General features: G+C 41.7%; 1 protein-coding gene across 1 annotated transcript; it reads left to right on the forward strand.

The window, feature by feature from the left end:
• The first annotated feature begins 3,777 nt into the window (after positions 1-3,777).
• Positions 3,778-16,187, forward strand: SPX (spexin hormone). Its single transcript, XM_066252622.1, has 7 exons — positions 3,778-3,836; positions 6,730-6,751; positions 7,211-7,291; positions 7,489-7,546; positions 8,134-8,196; positions 9,484-9,567; positions 15,996-16,187. The coding sequence occupies exons 1-7, from the start codon at positions 3,778-3,780 to the stop codon at positions 16,052-16,054; spliced, it is 426 nt and encodes a 141-aa protein (XP_066108719.1). The 3' UTR covers positions 16,055-16,187.
• The last annotated feature ends 1,008 nt before the right edge of the window (positions 16,188-17,195 follow it).

Below are 17,195 nucleotides of genomic sequence, written 5' to 3' on the forward strand. Positions count from 1 at the left end.
GAAAGGACAATAATCCCATCATGGAGGGTCCCATCTGTGTGCCCTCAGCTAAACCTAAGTACCTCCCAAAGGCCTCACCTCCAAGTACCATCATATTGGGTGTATTGGGTGTTAGGGCTTCAACATAAGAATTTTGGAGGGATATACATTAAGTCCATAATAGGGGTCAAATGTATCATTATGAAGTTCTAACTGTATAGTTATTATTTTTGTATTTTTCCAAAGTGAGAAGCAGGGGGGCAGCAGACAGACTCCCACGTGTGTCCTACCGGGATCCACCCAGCATGCCCACCAGGGGGGGGTGCTCGGCCCGGCCCCTCTGGAGTGTTGCTCCGTGGAGTGTTGCTCCGTTGCAACCAGAGGCACTCTAGTACCTGAGGCAGAGGCTATGCAGCCGATCTCAGCGCCAGGGCCAACTTTGCTGCCATGGAGCCTTGGCTGCAGGAGGGGAAGAAAGGAAGGAGAGGGAGAAGGGTGGAGAAGCAGATAAGCGCTTCTCCTGTGTGCTCTGGCCAGGAATCAAACCCGGGACTTCCACACGCTAGCTGACACTCACAGCTGAGTCAACTGGCCAGGGTGAATAATTTAATTTTTTAATTAGCCTTATATGTAATTTTTTATATAATGGTCATCACTTTTCTAAGTTGTATAAAAGTAATCATAACTAGAAATGGACTTCTGGTAAACCGAAAAAGTCAATAGTAAATTTAGAAATCAGTGAAGCAATGCATAAATATTTTTTTTCTCAAGATGGAAGTTTTGTATATTAAGTATACTGCTCACAAAATATAGGGGATATTTCAAACTTAATATGAAGCTATAAAATATCCCCTAATTTTTGTGAGAAGTGTATTTGTGACTTAAATTCAACCACTTAACATCTGCAATGTTTTTTTGTTTTTTTTTTGGGGGGGGGGTTAACATCTGCAATGTTTTTGCTCATAAATTTTGGTAAGGTAGCCCTGGCCGGTTGGCTCAGCAGTAGAGCGTCGGCCTAGCGTGCGGAGGAACCGGGTTCGATTCCCGGCCAGGGCACACAGGAGAAGCGCCCATTTGCTTCTCCACCCCTCCGCCGCGCTTTCCTCTCTGTCTCTCTCTTCCCCCTCCCGCAGCCAAGGCTCCATTGGAGCAAAGATGGCCCGGGCGCTGGGGATGGCTCTGTGGCCTCTGCCTCAGGCGCTAGAGTGGCTCTGGTCGCAACATGGCGACGCCCAGGATGGGCAGATCATCGCCCCCTGGTGGGCAGAGCGTCGCCCCTGGTGGGCGTGCCGGGTGGATCCCGGTCGGGTGCATGCGGGAGTCTGTCTGACTGTCTCTCCCTGTTTCCAGCTTCAGAAAAATGAAAAAAAAAAAAAAAATTTGGTAAGGTAAAAAGAAAAAAAAAACCATGCCAAGTCTACCACTTAACTCACGCAATCAGTGGTTGTTGAATCCAATTTAACTGCAAGTCTTGACTATTGTCTGGTGAACTCAAAGTCTTGAAGTTATTAAATATCCAGCATATCTTTCTAACTTCCTCAGGGCTGAAAGGTTCCAGCCTCTTCCCTTTTGCTGCCTGTATCCATGTAGGAAGTTCTACGTGGTAGTAGCATGTCCCCAAATCCTTAATAGGCTGACACACTTTTCCATACCTTACCTTTACTACCTTTCAAAATGTAAATAAAAGGTCACCGCTATCTTTCTTAACCCACTAGGCCTAAATAGCTGGTCTTGTCGTCATAGAACTTTCCACTTGTTTTGTCTTTATTTGATTATGGAAAAGATTCTTGAAGTTCTAAGAATTAGGTAAAAGGACATGGTAAAGACATTTATTTGCTGTGATGAATGGGGAGTTTTATTTTGGATAGCAGGCCTCTGTGCCCCTAAAGCCCCTCCTAAAACTGGTAGCCCTTTGAGAAAATTACTTCTTCCACCCGTTTGTGAAACCTCTGGCCTATTGAGCAAACTAGACTTGGCACAGAATAACGCCAAAGTAGGAGACTGAACCCAGTGACTTCATATATTATTCCAAAACACTTTCCATTCTTTCATCGAAGAAGTAATTTGGACATTTTAGTGTAATAGCCATATTGCCCAGGTAACCTTACCCAATATAAGAACTGTTTTCTATGTTAACAAAATCATTGGCCTGTAAGAATGCAGTTTCAACAGTGACAAGTTATTGTTAAAATAGGACCTGAGCACCCTGCAGTCAACTAAAATATTCAGATATCATCAGCTATGCAAGGAAAATGATCTCCATTGTGATTCAACAACAAGATTTTATTGGAAGTCAATGCCCTTTTACAACAAACATTCTGGCATGCTACTTTGATCAGACTAAAATATTGACAACATGTCAAAACCATTCTCTTGTGCATTTTATACTGAAAATGGCAGCTTTGACATCAAACACCTTCTCGTGAATTCATTAGCTAAATGTTATAAACAAACCACATTAATTTATTTTTCCTTAAAATTGTAAATTTAGAACACAGTTTTGATGATTCATTTTCTTGCTCTTCTTTTTCAAACCTTTATGTGTCTTTGGTACAGAGAGTGGAAAAAGGCATTTTACTTCTTTGTAAAGTAATCTAGTAACTGGGTTTCACTTAAAAGTTCATTTAAATCATAAACATATGCATAATTCATGTTATTACTCTCTTTGGAAGTTGCTACAATCCCTTGAAATTAAATCCTAAAATCTAATATTTAAAGGAATATTAAGATTTTAGCCAATTTTGTTGTCAATCTTTCAGTCTTTAGATTTTTTTATATTTCCCCTCTCTGGGAAATACTGCAAGGGGGTTGATTCTTTCTTGTTTATTCTTTAAAGGGAGTAAATATTCCTCAAATTTCTATCTACAAACTACTTTCTATATTCCATTCTCACTTACCAACCAAACTCCAGTTTTCTTGTCTGCACATGACCATGAAGTCTAAAGATCAAGTGCCCCAACCCGTGTCTCTTATACAAAGGTAGAATCAATTCTCTGGTTTCAATTCAGACTACATAAATCTTTCATCTTTTACAAAGGAATAATTATCCCCTCATACCTCAATCCCCAACCAAACTCATCTGTTCTCTCCCTATAGTCTGATATTTCCCCTGCTAGCCATTCTCCCAGGTACACAGCCTCTAAAGTTTAGCTTTTATCACTTACCATATCCTCTAGCAGTGGTAGTCAACCTGGTCCCTACTGCCCATTAGTGGGCCTTCCAGCTTTCATGGTGGGTGGTAGCGGAGCAATCAAAGATAAATAAAAAGATAGATTTAACTATAGTAAGTTGTTGTATAAAGATTTATCCTGCCTACTGGCCTGTGGTGGCGCAGTGGATAAACCTTCAGCCTGGAATGCCAAGGTTGCCGGTTCAAAACTCTGGGCTTCCCTGGTCAAGGCACATACAACAAGCAAGCAATGAACAACTAACATGAAGCAACTATGAATTGATACTTCCCATTCCATGCTCCCCTTTCTCTCCTGTCTCTGTAAAATCAATAAATAAAGTATTTAAAAAAAAAAAGATTTATCCTGCCAAACTTAGCAGAAATCTGACATAAAGTACTTGGTAAGTAATTATTATTATATGCTTTAACTTGCTGTAACTCTGCTTTATAAATTTTATAAAGTAAAGTTACTTCCCTACTTTATAAATCACCATTACTGTAGAACCGGTGGGCAGTTAGAAAATTTTACTACTAACAGAGATACAAAAGTGCACGGTAGGTATAAAAAGGTTGACTACCCCTGCTCTAAAGCTTTACTGCTATAAATGTGCCACGATTGGTAGAGTAGCATGCATCAGTATCACTTGAAGTTTCTTAAAATCGCAGAATTTCAGACCCCACACCAGCTGTACTGAATCAGAATCTGCATTTTAGCAAGATTCCCTGGTGATTCATAATACTTTGAGGACACTGCTCTTATAGAAGAAAAGAAACATCTCTCTTAGCCATGGTATCTTGGTATATGGTGGGTACTCAGATCCTTATCCAATATCTGCCTATATATATAACTGTTTCAACTGGATACTGACATACTTTGGATCCTATTCCTCTTGCCTTCTATGCATTCCTTTTGCAGTTCTCTTCGCATCATTCATTTCTCCTTTGCTACTGATCATCTCCATCAGCAAACATGTTCTGCAAATAGTTTCTTTGTTTTCTTTTTTTTTTTTTCTTTTCATTTTTCCGAAGCTGGAAACGGGGAGGCAGTCAGACAGACTCCCGCATGCGCCTGACCGGGATCCACCCGGCATGCCCACCAGGGGGCAATGCTCTGCCCATCTGGGGCGTCGCTCTGTTGCGTCCAGAGCCATTCTAGCACCTGAGGCAGAGGCCCCAGAGCCATCCTCAGCGCCGGGGCCATCTTTGCTCCAATGGAGCCTCGCTGCGAGAGGGGAAGAGAGAGACAGAGAGGAAGGAGAGGGGGAGGGGTGGAGAAGCAAATGGGCGCCTCTCCTGTGTGCCCTGGCCGGGAATTGAACCTAGGACTCCTGCACGCCAGGCTGACGCTCTACCGCTGAGCCAACCGGCCAGGGCTAGTTTCTTTGATTTCATGAAGAGAAAACAAACTAGATTGATTTGAGCAAGAGGATTCCATTATAAGAACATTGCAGGTGGTAACACCATCTTGGAATCCGCTATCAGCATTGTAGGTAGTGTTGCCGCCACATACTCAAGCTCACTACAACCCCCGCTGCACCAATTTTTCTCCTGACCCCACCTGCTTCCATCCTAGCTCCAGATTGCCCATCTGAGTGGGCACATCTGATTGGTGAAGCCTTTGCCATGTGCCCACCTGGTAGGGAAGCTGGGAAAGAAAGGATCTGGCATTTTCACATTCTATAATAGAAAAAAAGTCTCTGCTTCCCACCAAGAGTCATAATTCCATAGGTTATAATTTAGGAAATTTTAGGAATCCCTTAAACATAAGAGGGTTCAAATGTTACTGAGTGCCCCCCCAAATTAACACACTTCCACCACTCAAGTATCTTCTCTAAAAAAAAAAACAAAACTTATTTTTCCTTTTCCCTTTTTAGTGAAATTCTGAAAAGAGGTCATCTACACTTGTCTTTTCCTCTTTTCCTATTCACTTTCATCCCTATCCAATCTAGTTTTTGTCCTAAAAAATCATCGTATTCCCAAGTCCAGTGGACACTTTTTAGCTCTCATCTAGCTTGGCTTTTCAGTGCGCATTCTCCCGCCTCCCACTGCCTCCTGGAATTTCTCCTTTTCTTCTGTTGCTTCACTTCTGCTTCCGTGCTGGCTCTCCTTCTGCTCACTCTCTCTATATTTTTATAGCTCTGTCCCTGCCTCTCTTCTTTAACTCCATTCACTTCCTATTTGTTATTATTGAATCCCAGTATTTTTCTTGCTGTAAAAGTCTTAAGAATTCTTAAAATTCTTAAATCTGATCATTTCTGCCTTTAGAAACAGTATCGATAGGTGGTGACCTCCTTGCTGAGCTCTACAGAATATTTTGTATTTCTAACTGACTACTTCTCACTTCTACTTAGATGTCTACCATACATTTTCATTGTAATATGTCCAAAAGACGACTCTTAATTTCCCTCTCTTAACCGCTTCATTATGAAGTCTCTCCAACTTCAATATATGGTTTCATCACTCACCCAGTAATCAAGCCAAAACCTAAGAATCATTCTTGTTTTATTTTTGTCATGTCTCATTTATCCACAACTTCTGTATTTTCTACTTCCAGCCTACATCCTAAATTTGTTTAGTTCTCCATTCCCTGCAAGTACCATCCAAGCCGAAGCCATCACCTCTTGTTGATAACCATATTCTCAAATTAAGTGGCCCACTTCTTCCCCTCCAACTTCATTTCAAAGCGCTGTCCCCTGTTACCTACACAACTCTCATGTCTTTGATTTCCTTCCTATTCCTTAAACAAGCCTAGCTCTCTGCCATCCCAAGATTTTGCTTTACTTTCTTCTGCCTAGAATATTAATTCTCACTCCAACTTACCCTGTCTCATTATACCTGATCTTTCTAGACCCAACCTCTTCGATTTTTACCTTCTCTGAAGTAGATCACCACTTACCATGTCATGTTGCTTACTTTGACTTTATAAAGCATTTTAAACATTCTGTAATTATCTTTGATACCTGTTTACTCATTTAGTGTTTCTCCCCTAACTAGAAGATAAACTTGATCAAAGTGGAGAAAGACTGTATCTTTTTAATGCATGGCTGTGTCCCTGAACTAAAGAGGGGCATTCAATAAATATTTGTTAAGTAATTGTATGAATAACTAAGTGAATAACTGATATCAAATTCTACTGAGATTCCCTAACTTGGTTTCCGTTCAAGTGATTCATCATTAGTCATCAGTGATAGCTTGATAGCTAGTTACACAAAACAAGTTTTCTTACTTTATTCCTTTAGTTTTGATTGTGCCAGGAGTTAATTAATCACTTTATTTGATGATGATGATGATGATGATGATGATGATAATGCTTGCTGCTGCTACTCTGGGAAGCTAGTGGGAAAGCAAAGGCAATAATGCTGATATTTTCAGACCATCTCCTAGCTGGTGTTTTCAGTATCTAAACAAATCATGTCCCCCCATCAATCATTTCTCTACTTCCTGCAATTGAATCTTCCTGGAGGAGTCATCAGATCCTCTCACTCTTGAAGACTGACAACAAGTCCCTGTGGACTCCCTAACTCCACTAAAGTGTCAAGCAAGAGTCCTTGACACTAAGATTTTAAAAGCCTCACTTTCAGAACAAGATTGGAAAACTCACAAGTAAAGTTATAGTTACTGCAGGTTCTGGAAAGGAATAGAACATGAAGGCAAGTAATGGTTTTATTTATTTACAGCTTTATAACTATTTTACAAAAAGCTTTAAAAGTGTTTACCTAATGCCTGTTTAATAAGCATTTTAGAGGATATATAAACAATATGCCTTAGCATAATAGAATCATTTGATATTACTAAGAAAAAAATCACTTATTCATGTAATTCATTATTTGGGTTAAGTAATGAAAATATATTTCTAAGGTTTTTGTTTTTTTTTTAGAAAAAGAGAACTCTTGTGGATAAATTATAGGCAGACTAGAGAATCCTCTTCTCCCCATACTGAGTATTAAAAGAGAACATGGCAAAAAGTAAGGGGTTTGTAATTGACTGGGAGGCAAGAAAGAAAGCATTAGATCCTACAGGCATAGAAATTACTTTCTTCGTTACATTGATCGTTTCTTGTAGGGACTTAGAAGTCTAGCAACAACAGCCTTGGCTCTTCTCCTGGTGTTTTCTTTCATGGGAAACTCCAGCAGCGCACCACACGTAAGCAAAACGCAAATAATAAATAATAGTAATTGAAGCTCCTGAATGTTCTTTCCTTTCTCCCCACCCCTTTTTTTCTTTTCTGTCTCTTTCCCCTTTCCATTTTCTTTATTTCTTTCCTTCTCCACCTCCACCTCCCAATAAAGGACTAAGCTGCAACGTCTTATTAACTGCTTTTCTCTTCTCCTGGGTTGTAGAGACTGTTTGAGAGAAGGAACTGGACTCCTCAAGCTATGCTTTACCTAAAGGGTGCACGTACGTTCCCAATGCCTTGCTCTTCCTGCTGCAGTAAAGGAAGGTCCCTTGGGATGCATGAGTCCACGGAATAGAGGGAGAACTGCGGGGGGAGAGTACTATTAAGTTTGTTCCCTTCAGTAACTGAAGTCAAGGTCATCCCGGTCTCAGTTAATCAAGGAAGAGGGAAAGTGAGGTCTGGCGAGGAGGGGGGGGCGGGGGTTGTCGGTGGAAGGAGAAGACTGAAATCTTCCCATCCTAAGGCAGGTTGGTGGCCCTTGCCACAAGGTACGACTCTGGGGTTGGCTGGGAAACATTGCACTGGCTGGTAAGCCAGCCCCCACTTGCAAAGCCCACTCAGGGCTCCAGCCAGGGGCGCACAGGACCCTCCGCCAGGTCTCTTCGTCGGTTGCTGGCACACCCGGGGATTGTGCGCCGACCACCCGAAACCCAGCAGCCCAGCGTGGGCTCCCCTGACCAGGGGTCTCCCCGCGGCCGCCGCATCCCCCGCTTCCCGGTCCGGAGGCTGCGCGGCGCGGAGCCGCCGTGGTTTAACCCCGATCGTGGCTGGCCGGGCGGGCGCTGAGCCGCGTGTCTCGCCTTTGCAGAGGGGCGCCACTTTATCTCCGACCAGAGTCGGCGGAAGGACCTCACCGACCGGCCGCCGCCGGGTGAGCAACCGCCGGAGCGAGGGGGCCGGGCCGGCGCAGTAGAGCAGGACAAGAGGATCCGGCGCGCTCCGCCCGGTGCGGAACGAAAGCGTCTCGCTACCCGGCAGGGCGCCGAGCAGGCGCCGCCCTGAGCGTCTCGCTACCCGGCAGGGCGCCGCGCAGGGGCCGCCCTGAGCGCCGCTCACGACGCCCTGCCCCAGTGGTGGCAAGGGTGCGGAGCCTGGGGCTGCCCCTCCGCGAACCTGACTTGGCCGCCGGGTGTGCAGATATCACGGGGGAGGGGTCCACGTCCAGGGGTTCAGCTCCGAGGGGTAAGGAGGGGTAGCCTCGAAAAATGAACCTCCCCGCTATGACAGCACCTGTGCACAGTTTTCTTTTATACAGTGTTTTGGTAATGAAGATGATAGTTATTTGCCTAGAAACTTTTCAAACGTGTGCCTCTTATATTACTAGAAAGAGCTATTAAATAAAATGTTCCAAACCAGAAATAGTTACTAAATAGAGGCTATAAAGAATGATGCCAGGGACTACTTTTCATGATAAACTATTTCATGCCACTGGATTATAAAAATACAATTAATTTTGATAACATTTAAAGATTGCAATGCTAAAAATAAAAAGTATACTTTTCCTGAAAAATACCGAACACTGTGTTCAGCACATAGTAGGTGCTTAACAAATATCTGTTTACCTTCTCCAAGATTGCAGTGTAGTTAAGCTTATTTAATTTACCAGACTAAGCTATGTTTTTCCACTTCAGTTGCTCCCACATTAAAAATTATGGTTTCTGTCATCTTAGATTTGAAGTCATTTTGGATATTTAGCAGATACCCTTTCATTCAAATAATTATCTTACATGTGGCCAAGAATGGGGATTATCAGCTTTGGAAGGAATGACAGAGGAGGTTGTCCAGGCTCCAAGCAGGATCACAACTAAACCATCTGCCCAGACATTCCATATTAATCTCTGAAGGGGGAAATTTTTCATGGGCTCTTTATCTTAATCCTCTTTGCTTTCATGAAATTCTGTGTCTTATGTACTGTAGTTTAAATTCTCTTCCACACCCTATAATATTACATACCCTGAAATATACATAACCAATTGCAAATAATGCCCAGGGGATGTGTGAAATGTTTCAATTTATGAAATCAGTCTTCTGCTCTTTGTTGAGGGATCAAAAATGTATTTCACTGAGGTTTTTCTAGTGATAAAGCATAATGGGCTAGAATTTATCTATACAAATATTTAAATGTTAACACACTCTATATACGTTTTTGTTTCTCCAGAAAGACGAAGTCCAAGCACCCGACTGCTGACTCTTCCAGAGGCTGCAGCTCTGCTGTTGGCTTCCTGGCAGAAACCACAAGAAGGTACAAGTATAGTGACCCTTTTCAACCATAGAACAGAGATGCTTTGATTACTTTGGGAATTCTGTGTTGTGTACAACAAGGTTGATTTTATTTATTCAGGTTTTAAAAAGTAATTAACAGTTGCCCCTACCCCAAAAATTCACAGAATGTTGATTATTTAAAGACCAGTGTATTTCTCATTAAAATGAGTCCTGAGAACATAAAAATATTTCCTTGGTGAGACTGGTGTGTTTCATGTGACTTCCACAATTCATAACTTATTGTAACTTTTATTTTCTTAGAACTTTAGAACTGAAAACGTTCAAAGTCCAATTTCATGATGTTTATAGTTGAAAACCTGAGGCCAAAACAGATTTAAATAATCACAAATCCAATTACTCACTATTCAAGGTTGATCTAAATGAAATTGCTGAAAAGCACCCCCCCTTTTTTTTTTACTTACAAACATAGCAGTTTCATATGGTTCACCCTAATAGATATGGGCCAGTTCTGATTGTAAGCCGGCGTACATTTCACTACACTACACAGGTTCCTCTATGCTGGGATTAAATGTAACCTTCAAATAGAAAGACTGTTCAGGTAGCATTAAAACTACTAGTTGAATTAAGGTATCTTGATATCGGATTAGCCAGGGCTTTTGGAATCTATTAACAGTACTTGGTTCGCACTCTGGCTCTTGGGGTGACCCTGAGCCTTAGTATCGGTTGGTAAATGGAACAATAATATCCATGTGCAGAGCTACTAAGAGCTAAATGAATAAGTATTGTGAGTTTTATTACTATTAAAAATAGAAGTTATCAAGGCATAATAAATAGACCTAGACTTTTCCTTCTCAAGAATTGTAATACTGTTGTATTTATGACATATTTAAATGTTAAAATGTATTTAAGGCCCTGGCTGGGTTGCTCAGTGGATAAAGTGTCGTCCCTGTATGCCAGAGGCCACCGGTTCGACTGCTGGTCAGGACACAGAGGAGAAGTAATCAATGAATGCACAATTAAATGGAACAACTAAGTGAAACGAGTTGATGCTTCTCTCTCTCCCTTTCTCTTCCTCTGTCCTTTCCCCCTTCTGTTCTTCTGTCTCTGTCTCTCTCTCAAATCAATGGGAACCATTTTTAATGTATTTTTAAAAATACAGTGAGTAGTGTGGTGGTCAAAACCCAGACTGCTACCCCATGCTCTGACACCTGTGCTGATGGAGATATTAATGCCCTGTGCTTAGTATGGAACATGCCATGTGGGGAAGAGGAAAGAGAAAACTTCTTCAAGCGTAGGGCTTTGTTGTGAAAAACATACCTATGAGAAGCAAATGCAAGAGTGGGATAAATGGGACTTCTGAATTTAGACCATGGCCTGGGCTGACTTGTGGGAGTAGAGGGTGTTATAATACGTAATTTAGCAAACAAGTATTTATGCCTGTTAGGTGCCAGGCTCTGTAGCAGGCAGGGAGAAAAGTAGATTATACAAAAGCAAGAATGAGAGTGGCCTTTGCAGTGAAAAGATGGGGTGAGCATTCAGTGGAATAGCGAAATGTAATAGTGGTAGTCATGATAGAGAGAGCTATGACAACTACTACTACTATTTCTACTACCTCTAGCTAATAGTTCTAGAGGGGTCCCTAAAATGCAGTGGGTCAAGCACTGTCCTAAGCACTTGTTATGGATTCACACATTTAATCCTCACAGTAATCCAGGGAGGTAAAGACCATTGTTATCCACACTTTACGGATAAGGAAATAGAGGCACAGAAAGGTTAATTAAGTTGCCTACTATCACAGAGCAGGTACATCCTATACCTGGGATGAAGAACAGAAGGTAACTTGTTCTTTATCTGAGAATCAATAAGCTGCTCTCTGGCTTTTCAGCAAAGAAAGGACCTGGTGATGGAAGGTGAGTCTGACAGGGCAGTGAGAAGAGCAGTGACAATAGCTACATTATGGGAGCATCTACTATGTGTCAGACCTTAATCTTTTTAGTAATTTTTTTATTTTTCAATTACAGTTTATATCCAATATTATTCTATATTTTCAGGCTTACAGCATAAGAGTTAGACAATCATACACTTTACAAAGTATTCCCCCCGATATTTCTAGTACCGACCTGGCCCCACCCGTAGTTTATACAATGCTGTACTTTAACTCCTATGCTGTACTTTAAATCCTTGTGACTATTTTGTAACTACCAATTTGTATTTCTTAATCCCTTCACCTTTTCACCCAGCTCCCCAACTTCCCACCCCTTTGGCAATCATCAGTCTGTCCTCTGTGTCTGTGAGGCTGTTTCTGTTTTGTTTGTTTTGTTCTCTAGATTCCACCGAGAAGTGAAATCATATGGTATCTGTCAGACATTAATCTTTCCAGGTTAGAGCTGATCTTTACAGCTCAGGAACCTGAAACTGCAAGAGGTATATTTACTTTCCTAAAGTCACAGTTAGAAGTGATATTAGGATTTTAATGCAGGTCTGTGTGTCTCTGTAGCTCTTTCAAGTATGCCATGCCGCATCTCATATGGCTGGTGTTGAAGAGGAAAGTGTGGGGAAGGAAGTCAGTAAGGAACTGAGGAAGTTAGTATGGGCGTGAAGTGACAGGGCACAGCCAGTAGGGATAGATGGAGAAGCTCCACTCTGAGGTGTCCTGGAAGGCACAATAGATAACACGGGATAGCTATTCTGTAAAGGTATAAAAGAGAATTCAGAGTTAAGCACATTTGTGTGTGTGTGTGTGTGTGTGTGTGTGTGTGAGTGTGTGTGACAGAGACAGAGAGAGGGACAGACAGGAAAGGAGAGAGATGAGAAGCATCAATTCTTCATCGTGGCACCTTAGTTGTTCATTGATTGCTTTCTCATATGTGCCTTGACCGTGGGGCTACAGCAGACTGAGTGACCCCTTGCTCAAGCCAGCGACCTTGAGCTCAAGCTGGTGAGCCTTACTCAAACCAGAGGAGCCTGCGCTCAAGCCAGCAGCTTTGGGGTTTTGAAACTGGGTCCTCCATGTCCCAGTCCGACAATCTATCCACTGCGCTACCGCCTGGTCAGGCTAAGCACATTTTTTAACATTTTCTGTGTGAGAGTTTAAAATGTTGATACCAATAAGGAATAACAATTTCTGTGGTCATAATTAAGGTTCAGTTTGAGATGACAGAGACACTCCAGTGAATGTCTCAGTGGTTTTCTACTACCCACCTATGGACTCGTCCCATCAGAATTAACTGGAATGCTTATTGAAAATTGGGATTTCTTGGCTTGAGGCCCAGAGATATTGATTCTGTATTACTTAACTGAGGACTTGAAATCTGTATCCTTAAGAAGTTCCCCCAGGCTTGACCTGTGGTGGTGCAGTGAATAAAATGTCAACCTGGAATGCTAAGGTCACCCATTCAAAACCCCAGGCTTGCCAGGTCAAGGCACATATGGGAGTTGATGCTTCCTGCTCCTCCCTCCCTTCTCTCTCTTTCTTTCTCTCCTCTCTAAAAACAAATAAATAATTTTTTTAAAAAAAAACACCATTCGGCCTGACCTGTGGTGGCACAGTGGATAAAGCATCGACCCGGAAATGCTGAGGTCGCCAGTTCGAAACCCTGGGCTTGCCTGGTCAAGGCACATATGGGAGTTGATGCTTCCAGCTCTTCCCCCCCTTCTCTCTCTCTGTCTCTCCTCTCTCTCTCTCTGTCTCTCCCTCTCCTCTCTAAAAAATGAATAAATAAAAAATTAAAAAAAAAACACAAAAAAACACCATTCTTCCCACAAAAGAAAAAAAGTTCCCCCAAATTACTCAAATGATCAGTGGGTTTAGGAACAACTGGAAATTGAGAACCAGTTAATCAAGGTTGAAACCATGAAAATGGAGATCCTTCCTAGATCCCTAGATGTAATGGGAGAAGGGCAGATAATAAAAGATTTGCCTTGGAGAATGCCCTAAGATCAAAGGAAAAAGGGATCATCACATCAGTGAAGGGACATTAAAAGAAGCAGGCAGGAAGGTAACAGGAGAACCAGAATACCAATGTATCCAAAAGTCAAGGATAGAAAGTTTTAAGAAAGGAGGCCTTAGAAGTGTCAAATATAGCAGAATGGTTAGTAAGAATACAGGCATCAAAGGGAGAGGAAGATTGTGCTGTCTGGGAGAGGTCACTGAACAGAGTTCTACAAGACTTCTGCGCAGACCCCACACAGTGTTACAATTTGCTGCTGCTTGTCTCTTCTGAAACCTTGTTTACAGGGAATTTGGCTCAAGAAAGGACACTGCAGAGAAAAAAGAAAGCAGGTACTAGTTGGCATGGCTGGCAGAACTCTTGCAGTAAGAAGATGAGAAATAGATCATGCGTAGAGGATGCTGCATCTTAGGCAGTCTTTTCTAAATTCAGTATTTGGCACACTTCCCAATTGTTGAGGTCAGTAGGAGGAGAGTGCTGATGGAGAGAGGTTGATAATGAGGTTTTCAATTTGGTTGTTGGCAAGATGTGCAGAGCCAGAAAGGCAAATGAGCTAGAAAAGAAAAGGAAGAGCTCATTTTCAAGAGGAAATAGATCTTTAGTAGAAAGTTAAGGGAAGCCTGACCTGGATCAAGCTTTGACCTGGAACACTGAGGTCACCGGTTCGAAACCCCAGGCTTGCCCAGTAGAGGCACATACAGGAAGCAACTATATCCTGACCTGTGGTGGCGCAGTGGGTAAAAGCGTCGACCTGGAACACTGAGGTCACCGGTTCGAAACCCCAGGCTTGCCCGATCAAGGCACATATGGGAGTTGATGCTTCCTGCTCCTCCCTCTGTTCTATTTCTTTCCTCTCTCTGTCTCTTTCTCTCTCTGTGTCTCCTCTCTCTAAAAAAATGAATAAATAAAATGTAAAAAAAACCCCAAACTTCCATCCTTCGACCAGACGGTGGCGCAGTGGATAGAGATTCAAACTGGGACGCAGAGGACCCAGGTTCAAAACCCCGAGGTTGCTGGCTTGAGCACGGGCTAATCTGGTTTGAGCAAGGCTCACCAGCTTGAGCCCAGGGTCACTGGCTTGAGCAAGGGGTCACTCAGTCTGCTGTAGCCTCCCAGTCAAGGGACATATGAGAAAGTAATCAATGAACAACTAAGGTGTTGCAACGAAGAATTGATGCTTCTTATCTTTCTCTCTTTCTGTCTGTCTGTCCCTATCTGTCCCTCTCTCTGTCTCTGTAATTAAAAAAAAATTTTTTTTAATTAAAAAAAAAGGAAGCAACTATAGTACTATGAGTTGATGTGTCCTGTTTCTCCCCCCTCTTTCTCTCTCTCTCTCTTTCATTCTCTCTCTCTAAAAATCAATAAAGAAAATATAAAAAAAGAAAGTTAAGGGAAGAGTGTGGGATTATAGATCCCCATTTCAAGTCTTTCTTGGAAAATACATGTATTTTTTTAATTATTGAAGTTTCCAGAATGGCTTGTCTTTCATAATGAAATAAGGAAACAAATTTTTATTTGTTTAAATTGATGTAAAGTTTTGGATTCCCATATATTAACCACTAGTCACCATCAATATGTTTATTCTAAAGTTCCAAGGTAGTATTCGGAGAGCTTTCTTGTACAGTGGGTTTTAATTTCAGTGGACTATATACAAGGATGCCTACTGTTGAGATGGGTTTTTTTTTTCATTTTTTTAAAAAAAGCAGTCTGTTATTTCTAATATTTCAAAATGCAACGGTAATTCAGGTAAAAATGAAACTAAGACATTCAAATTATATTGTAACTAAACCGAGGGAATGTGGTTTTATCTAGAGATGATTTTAGACAAAATTTGAAAAAGCATTTTGCCTCTGGCTACTCCTTCTGCCCAATCCATTGTAGCATTTGCTCTTCCACTTTTTAGAATCCGAGGACTCCGGGGAGTTCTCATCTGCCTCTAGCTATCCTGGCCCCAGATGTGATAACTCAGGCTCTAAAGTTTTGCAGTCCTGTAAAGCTAACAAATGTCCCTTCTTTCTGTCTCATTTCCTTCCCTGACCTCTAGCTCATCTAATAAGAGAATATGAACAAATGTGTTCCTATCTCATCTTTTCCAAGTAAGAAGCATTTTAAATATAGAGAAAAAACCTTGATGCAAGCCATTGATTCTAATGGTAGGCATTTTAGACATGAGGTATACTTAAAGAGAGACATGGCTTTTTCAGATTTCTGTCAAACAGACCACGTTATAGTTTCATTCAGTATGGAGAGTCATATGTGACATGTGAGTTCCCCAGTATGTCTCAAGGTGAGGAAAGAATTTTAAAACTAAATCAATCAATCCCCCCCCCCGTTTTTGGATTTTCAGTGGCAGAGTGCATGAGTTAGTATGACGTAGGACACTGTTTATTTTCTGAGGTTATCTTCATTTTTTTTTCTTTAAAAACATGGAAAGTGTGTTTATTTTATGTAATTTTTTTTTTTTTTTTTTTTTTTTTTTTTTTTTTTTTTTTTACAGCAGGAGAAGGAAACCTTGATCAAACCAGGTTCCTGGACGACAGTCTGCAAAACTGGTGAAACAATACCAAATGAAATTCAGCTACAGACATGAACCATGTGAATAAAACCCGTGCACCCTTTTTATTTCATTTGCAATCTTGGGAATGTGAACAGCTGATTTTATTCTTCTGGAAGCAAATGTAAGATGACATTTTTATTTTTTTTTTTTTTTTTTATTTTTTTTTTTTTATTTTTTTTTTTTTTTTTTTTTTTTTTTTTTAGAGAGGAGAGGGAGAGACAGAGAGAGAGGAGAGACAGAGAGAGAGAAGGGGGGGGAGGAGCTGGAAGCATCAACTCCCATATGTGCCTTGACCAGGCAAGCCCAGGGTTTTGAACCGGGGACCTCAGCATTTCCAGGTCGACGCTTTATCCCACTGCGCCACCACAGGTCAGGCCAAGATGACATTTTTAGCTGAGAGTATCTTTGCCTTTTTAAAACAATTTATTCAGGTCCTATTTAGATCACCTTCTGCTTACTCTCAAATTTTCTAGAGCATTTGCGATGATAAGTATTTTTTTTTTTACAACAAATACCCGTCTTAATCTAATAATTATTAGTTATTGGTTTTCTCATTCTGTCACCCACTTGCAATGACTTGTCACCCAGCAGGAAATCTCCTTCTCCTTTTCCCCGTCCCCCACCTCCAAGGATGGTGAGGAGGGCAGCATGGCAGGATGAGGAGCAGAGTGTGATCTCTCAGCAGTTCATCTAGCAGAAGCAAATTGCTACGAAGGGAAAGGGGCAGGGGATGACAGGGAAGAGCCCTGTGATTAGAGCACTTCGGTGCTATTGCTGAGGGAGGGGACTTGGTGAGGCTGGAGCCGGTTGCAGGTTCCAGGGCGTGGGGCTCCCCCATGTACTCTCTGGGCTCGACCTGAGTTCAATGAGAGACGTGGATCTAAAAGTCACCAGGAAATAAACAGATAAAACACACTCTGATCCTCTCTCTGTACCTTGTACAAAAAGAACAAACCTATTTTTTAGAGGTAGCCCATTTCCCATGGCTACACAGATGCAAAGACTGCTTACTTAAATTGATGAGAACCCTAAGCTTTATTTGACATCAAAACATGTAAAGGCACCCTGATAACGTAAGTGCATGGCAGTATGCCTAATTTACTCCTTTTAAAAGCCACCTTAGATGCAGTACTATTTGAA

Source organism: Saccopteryx bilineata, chromosome 1 (assembly GCF_036850765.1).
Source record: "Saccopteryx bilineata isolate mSacBil1 chromosome 1, mSacBil1_pri_phased_curated, whole genome shotgun sequence".
NCBI lineage: Eukaryota > Metazoa > Chordata > Mammalia > Chiroptera > Emballonuridae > Saccopteryx > Saccopteryx bilineata.

Excerpts from the sequence above, each read along its gene's own strand:
- SPX (XM_066252622.1), top strand. The coding sequence starts at position 3,778 with ATGCATCAGTATCACTTGAAGTTTCTTAAAATCGCAGAATTTCAGACC. Across the intron at positions 7,547-8,133 it reads GCTTTACCTAAAGGGTGCAC|AGGGGCGCCACTTTATCTCC; the intron begins GTACGTTCCCAA and ends TCGCCTTTGCAG. Across the intron at positions 9,568-15,995 it reads CTGGCAGAAACCACAAGAAG|CAGGAGAAGGAAACCTTGAT; the intron begins GTACAAGTATAG and ends TTTTTTTTACAG.